The sequence below is a fragment of the Pavona decussata genome, unplaced genomic scaffold, assembly GCF_977016875.1.
Source record: "Pavona decussata unplaced genomic scaffold, jaPavDecu1.1 SCAFFOLD_51, whole genome shotgun sequence".
Classification (NCBI taxonomy): domain Eukaryota; kingdom Metazoa; phylum Cnidaria; class Anthozoa; order Scleractinia; family Agariciidae; genus Pavona; species Pavona decussata.
This window is the reverse complement of record NW_028145473.1, coordinates 3606552-3613503: the sequence shown is the minus strand read 5'-3', so window position 1 is coordinate 3613503 and position 6952 is coordinate 3606552. Positions and strand designations below refer to the sequence as shown.

General features: G+C 38.1%; 1 protein-coding gene across 1 annotated transcript; it reads left to right on the top strand.

Annotated features, from left to right (window-relative positions):
• The first annotated feature begins 2183 nt into the window (after positions 1–2183).
• LOC146481124 (uncharacterized) lies at positions 2184–6333 on the top strand. The gene is made up of 6 exons (XM_085108976.1): positions 2184–2703; positions 3282–3725; positions 4141–4328; positions 4593–4790; positions 5250–5411; positions 5749–6333. Exons 1-6 carry the CDS (start codon positions 2184–2186, stop codon positions 6331–6333), a joined length of 2097 nt encoding a protein of 698 aa, XP_084965102.1.
• The last annotated feature ends 619 nt before the right edge of the window (positions 6334–6952 follow it).

Here is a 6952-nt window from a genome sequence, read left to right as displayed (position 1 = left end):
ACGGCTTTATAAAAAGTTCAAGGGAACAATTTACTCACCCTAAAGGTTTGCTGAGCCGAAGTAGCTTTCGTCCCCTTGTTTGCTTTCTCCAGTAATTCTCGTGCTGTGTACTTCTGGGCTGTTTCCTTCAACTCCAAAAAAATTTGTTTCCCGTCCGATTCCCTTTCGCCCAGTTCCGGGGAAGGTTCGCCATCCCAGTTTTATCCTCACTAACTTGATCTTCGACATCTTCCTTCGGATTATTGCGAGCAATGCCATTTGAAGTAAGAAGAACGTTGGAGTGCAACCCCATGGAGCTGGAAGCCTCTTCAAAAACCCGTTGAAGCTTTCCACTTGCGAAAAGTGATAAGATTTCTTTTAGCTGATCAGGACTAAAGTTAAGGTTTTCCATTTTACCAAAAGAGTTGGTTAAGGGCAACAGAACTGAGAACACAGCCGAACAACTCTGCACTGAATGCTGATAAGTCAAAGAGATCTCAGTGCTGAAGAAAAGAACTTGAATTTACCGCAGGTCACGCTAAGGTGAAATGTGACCAATAGTAATCCAGTTCTAGAAATAGATCAGGGATCATGTGGCACAGAATTGTGACAATTGTTGGGCTCTTAAAAAAATAGGGGTTCCAATACTGACACATTTGTTTGCCTAAAATGTTTTTTCTGACTAACATTCAAAATAAAGCCGAGAAACCGAGCTGTTGACATTATTAGTTCTATTAGAACAGAGAACATGGGCTCGTTTTATGATGACATAAAAGTCGGGAGTGTGCGTGATCCATGGCTAGCTTGATATCTTAGAATAAGACGTGCGTGAACAGCGGTAAGACGTTTCAGGTAAAAGGGTCTGGGTACTTCTAAAGGAAGTCGGTGTAAATGCTGTTGAAAAATAGCCTTCCTCAGTTTTTTTTTAAGTACTGCTTTTCCACTCGAGAAAGATACATTGTCCTGCATTGAAATTGTCTAAATTGATTATTTCTCCATTTTCGTGTGATTGCGTGCAAGCAGTACAAAATTTAAGATACAAACTCATCACATTACTGATGACAGATATAGTACAGCAGCAGTGGCATAATCACGAAGAAACACTGGAAACTGCTTTCGTGAGAAAATTCAAAGCATTCAAAGCATGGTGTTGTGTTTTGCGATGCTGTTCGTTGTAAATTTGGCACTAAGTATTTGTGGATACATTTTTCGTTGTATGACGTGGAACTTAATTTCACAGAATGCCTTTCTCGAAGCTACATAGGAAGAGAAAAATGCGCGAATCCCAACAAAAACACAGACAGGAATCGTTAATGTTGTGTCCTTGTTCGCTATGCGTAAATCGTGTGCAACTGAGTGAGAGCGATGTTAACAAACATATTGAGCGTTTTGGACTTGCAGACGAATCCGTGTCCTCTGAAGGAAACGAGGAGAGAGACATGCAAGAAAACAGTTCCGAGAACAATGCAACGATACAAGAAGGTTCTCATTCTATGCCATGTAGCAGTTCTCAGATTAAAGAACCACCACTTAAAGAAACCAAACTCTCATCGCTAGACGAAACTTCTTCATCTGAATCTAGCGTTTCCAGGAGAAGTCTCTCTGCTGGTATTGCATGTGACGATGATCCCAGTGACTGTTCACCTCCAAGCGCGACTACGGAATCAACGGCCTCGCCTTCATCAGAGAATAGTGATTATAGCTTTCCGCCTTTTGGTTCTTCTGGCGATGAAAGCGAATCGACAAACACTGAAAGTGTTCGTGAGCTACCTGACTATTTACAACAACTTGCAGACGAAGAAGAACTGTACTGTAGCGATAAAGCTAATTTGCCATTGTTTGAAGGAAGTACAGTAAGCGTTCTTCGGGCTTTGTGTGGCTACTTCTCGTGGTTTACTGAACACCCTGGAACAAGCAAAAGCGCTCTTTCTGATCTCCTACGACTGCATCATGATGAAATTTTACCACGAGATAATTATCTTCCATCTTCTTACGATGAAGCCATTTCTTTTATCAAGCCATTCTTGTTGCCCTGCGTGACTTACCATGCATGCCGCAATGACTGTGTACTTTTTCGCAAAACTGATTGGTACGACTACTCCGATGAGGAAAGTTGCCCAGAATGTAAAGAACCTCGGTACATCAGCAAAGGAAAGCCATATCGAAAGTTGTATTACTACCCACTGGAGCCCCGATGGAGACGAATGTTTGGCACTGCTACAATCGCTGAAGTCTTGCAGTCTCACAGTGTTGATTCTGAAAGTTCAACGCTGCAGGATGTTATCGTATCGGAAAATTGGCAGTCAGTTTATTCCGAAACTGGATTTTTCAAAGGCGATTTTCGTGGCTTGGCCCTGCAACTATCCACAGACGGAGTTAATCCATTTAGTGGTAACAAGGTCGTCTATTCCATGTGGCCCGTAATGCTAACTGTCCTTAATTTCCCAAAACGCGTCAGAAAACTGTTTGAAAAGATGCTTCTGGTGGGGATAATTCCAGGCAACAATGGGCGTGAGCCAAAGAAAGTTGACCCTTATCTTGAATTGGTTGTTGATGAGCTTTTGAAGCTGTCAGGATCTCAGTTTTACGATGCTTTCAGAAAAGCCCCCTTCACGTTTAAAGTTAAGATCTTAAATTATGTACTGGATTACCCAGGCCTGAATAAACTCTTTAGTGCTGTTGGAGCAAATGCATTGCAGGGGTGCATGTGGTGTGAAATCAGAGGTAAGCTTAATTGTATGGTAAGTAGGAAACTGAAGGGTGCACTTGAAATAATGGTGTTTCCAATCAATTATTGAGAGTGATATACTTCAATGAGCCTTAACTTTATCTCAGACATAATTCAGGGGACTTATATGTCCAGGAATGGGATAAGAAACGTTGTAAGAAAATTATATGCCTTAAGATTCCCATACAAACAGTAAATGTTGAGCCAACATGCATATGTCGATATACCCAAATAATGCAATGCCTGGGGCCATCTATTTTAGTATTGGGGATTAACACTTATTTAATGCTCAAGCTTTAATGAAAAGTAATACTTATGACTATTTACTAAACTTTAATTTGGACCCTGCAGTTTCGGCCACGCACCAGCCTTAAGATCATTTCACAATTTGTCATGAAGTTCTTCAGATACATTATTTGCAGTACATTCAATATGTTTGTAAAAAGTATACCACTGGTTTTGGAACCATATAATGATGACACAAGTGTTAACACGTCAGGACATGGTAATAGATATCATTTTATAACACGTATTCCAAATATTTGGGTATAGTTAACTGTTTTTTACTCTATAGGCAAACATGTGGGTGGTCTTGACAAGGTGGTGTACTTGGAGAATAGGCGGTTCCTTCCTGAAGACCATGTTCTACGGCAAGACTGCAGCAATTTCCCGGAACAAAAACTTGAAAATCAACCCCCACCCAAGAAGATTACCAACATGGACATTTTGTGGAGTAGTGTTGCCCATGGCAAGGCAAAAAATGCCACACAAGCTGCCAATGTTGCCAAAGCAACAGGAAGCAAGGGTTGCCATTGTTTCATGCTGCTCCCAGAATTTGACCGCACCAAACAGGTTTACCCTGACATGATGCATCTCCTAAAAAATGTGATATCTGAATTTCACATTTTGTTCACTGGATCAGGTGACTCGAAGAAGTTAAGGATAACAGAAAAAGGACTTGGTCGATTTCCAGATTCATGGGTGGACGAGCAAGATGATGATGGACCAGCTGCAACAGGTTAAATAAAGTTTATAGACTAGTTCCCAATTATTCTCTGATCCATTGATCCCTATTTCAAAGGAGTGAGGAAATATAAAAAAAGAAATTTAGAGTTATTCCCCTGAATCTTGACTTGTTAGTTCTTCTGACTGAGGTCAGTGGAGCATAATTTGAGATTAGCCTAGTATACATTGGAAACTTGTTTTACTAGCCTAACATCTCACTTTTAAAATTGTCTTTAATATCACTTGGTCAGAGCTAGGGAAACAATTACAACTGGAAGATAAATGTATTAAAGCTCTCAGTCTGCAAGCAATTGCAAGGCATGCATGCAAGAAAGCTGTAGGTTTTTTCATATAATTTTGTGCTTTTATGTAAAGTTTTAAACAAGCACAATATACTTACCTTATACTTTTTTTATTTCGTTTTTAAGGCAAGAAAACAAAATCAACTAAGAAGAAACCTGCAAATCTCCCAAATGCTCCATTTCGTCTCTCTCAAAATGAAATGAAAATTGCAGACACAAGAGTAAAGAATATTCGTGTACCATCTGCATATGGTTGGAAACCTAAATGTTTCTTTTTAAAGAAGACCTACATCAAATCCCATGACTGGAAGCAGGTAGGTTTATGTAAGTAAGTTTAAGACACCAATTCATTATTACATTTGTTGGCGGTCAGTAGGAATCGTGTTTAACCTGTCCCTTTTTTATACTATGTATCATCATATTGCATCTTGAATTAAACGATCCTTTTTCACTGTGATCCAGTTCATGATCCGTACACACATAGAGGTGAACTCTACTAAGTGCTATATACCAGATATACCAATTAAGCTTAAGTTGGCAGCCTTCAAACTAATTACTGATGTTAATTTTCTATTCAGATTGCAATTGATGGCATCACGAAGTTTTGTTTGAGAGGTCTCCTGGGTGATAAGCAGAGAAAAAGTTTCTTTAAGTTACTAGATGTACTTGCACTGCTATTTCAGGACTCAATCAGTGCTGATGACTTATCTAACATTGACATGGAAGTAAACCTGGTGTTAGCAATGCTTGAGAGAGATTTCCCTATCATTGTCCAGGTAAGTGTCTCATTTTTATATATATGCCATATATATGATCCAATAATGGTACATATACATTACTATTCTGTTTATAATAGATATTCTCCTGTGCACTCAGTTCCTTGAGAATAAACTGATCATCATGTGGTCTGAATTGGCTAAGGTAACTAGAAATATGTGACTTTGGCCAAATCCATGTAATATTACCTTGGGCTTGCCATTTTTTAATGCTGTGTGAATCTTGTTTTTATTTATGCACCCATATGAAGATGATCTGCAGGGATAGGCACTAATTCAAACAATTAAATTCCACTGTTCCAGGCATAATTTCAATTAAAAAGAATTTTAACACATGGTACGTTATATAAATGTGAGCGGGAGCCTATCGGGAAACATGAATTAGTACATGTGTACACCACGATTCACCAAGTTGTGACTTTACAATGACACAATATTTTGAACTATCATATTATGCAGACAATGAGTCTCCACCTTCTGCATCACATTGTGCAAGGGATTCAACAACACGGCCCAGTGCACAGTTGGACAATGTATGTCTATGAGAGATTTAACAGCTGGATCTGTCAAAGGGTGATGAATCGCCTCCATCCAGAGGCAACTGTAATGGAAACCTATAAGGCAAGTAAACTAGTCGTTGATACCATAAATTATTCATTCGATTAGTATGATACCGTAGAAATTGTCACCCTGGCTTTGGCATGCATGTGTGTTGTTTGCCAAATTGTATATTACAAAAACCAATCACAAAGTATATAATTATATGTAAAGTTGCTCCCAATAATAATTGAATTACTAGTACATTAATTTTTAAAGGATTAATAATTGAATGACTCTATGACAAATATTTAGAAACCAAGTGATAGGCTATGGCCAGATGAGCCACTTGGCTCGAATCCAGACTTAAACCTTCACCATTTATGAGAAATGTTAATGACTTTAATCATTGTTTTCATAGATCTTTGACTGGGTCCAATATATGCGGTACTCGGGAAGAGTGTCTGTAGATGTCAACAAACAACCACATATCCTCGTAAATGAAGAGGTTGGCTCTGACAACAAACAAAGGCAAAAAGGAAACGATTACCAACTTTCGCCTGCTGAGCTGGCCTTTTGTAAAGAAGAATGTGGATTGCATTTTGATGAAAGCTGTATGAAAAATATAAGAATATCATTTTCTGCAGGAAGAAAAAACAAGACAACAGGGAAACTTGATGAATGGAAGGGTCATACAGCAAACACTGGTGGAACAGTATCCTCTATTGTAGTGATTAAGAGTGGCCCCTGTGTTACAAGGATTGGCCAAATTAAACATTTTGTTTCTTTTCAGCATCAAAATGAAACAATTGAATTTGTAAATATTGATTTGTATGCCAACAGTTTAAGGCCTGACAAGGACAGTGGCCTTCTCTACATTGACACTAGCTATAGAGAGCTAGAAGAGAAGGTTTTCCATCTAGACAATATATCTAAACCAATGGTCACAGCATTAGATGATGAGAATTCCCTTGTAATGTGGCTTCTCAATTCTAACAATGTGTAAATAATAATTGTTTCTGTTTATGAGACCCATGTCACTCCTAAAGAGATCAATGAGGCTAGTCTGTGGCAATTTAACAGCCTTGATTTGGTATAATAGGGTTGTGCTTCTCAAGGACTGCTTAATATAATTTTATTGGTGTACAGTTTTAAGTACTAAATATACGTTAATGTTATACACTTATTTTATTTGCCACATAACATTACAATACTAATTCTATTTATTTAGCTATTTTTATTTTATATGAGTATATAACTCCCAATTTATTTAATATATTTTGCAATTAGATTAACCAGTACTACACATACTAGGTTGGCTTGTTGCCGCTGAGGACTCATTAATCAGTATTTGGAAAATTTTACATTCATGACAAGGTTTTTTCACACATGTGAAAAAAATATCACATGTTAGAAAAAATTCACATGCATGGTAAAAATGTTTCACATGTGTGAAAGAAAATTCACATGCACTAAAAGCAATTCGCACACATGACAAAATTGTTTCACCTGTGTGAAAAAAATTCACATGCATGACTAGAAAAATTTCACATGGCTTGTGTTGTTTTCACATGCATGTGAACCTCTGCTCTTGTTCACATGTGACATGTTTCACATTTATTTCA

What these genes read in the sequence shown, in the direction of transcription:
- LOC146481124 (XM_085108976.1), top strand. Translation starts at nt 2,184, where the DNA reads ATGTTTGGCACTGCTACAATCGCTGAAGTCTTGCAGTCTCACAGTGTT. An exon ending in TGATGGACCAGCTGCAACAG is followed by an intron (nt 3,726 to 4,140) that starts GTTAAATAAAGT and finishes TTCGTTTTTAAG; the next exon opens with GCAAGAAAACAAAATCAACT. An exon ending in ATTTCCCTATCATTGTCCAG is followed by an intron (nt 4,791 to 5,249) that starts GTAAGTGTCTCA and finishes CATATTATGCAG; the next exon opens with ACAATGAGTCTCCACCTTCT.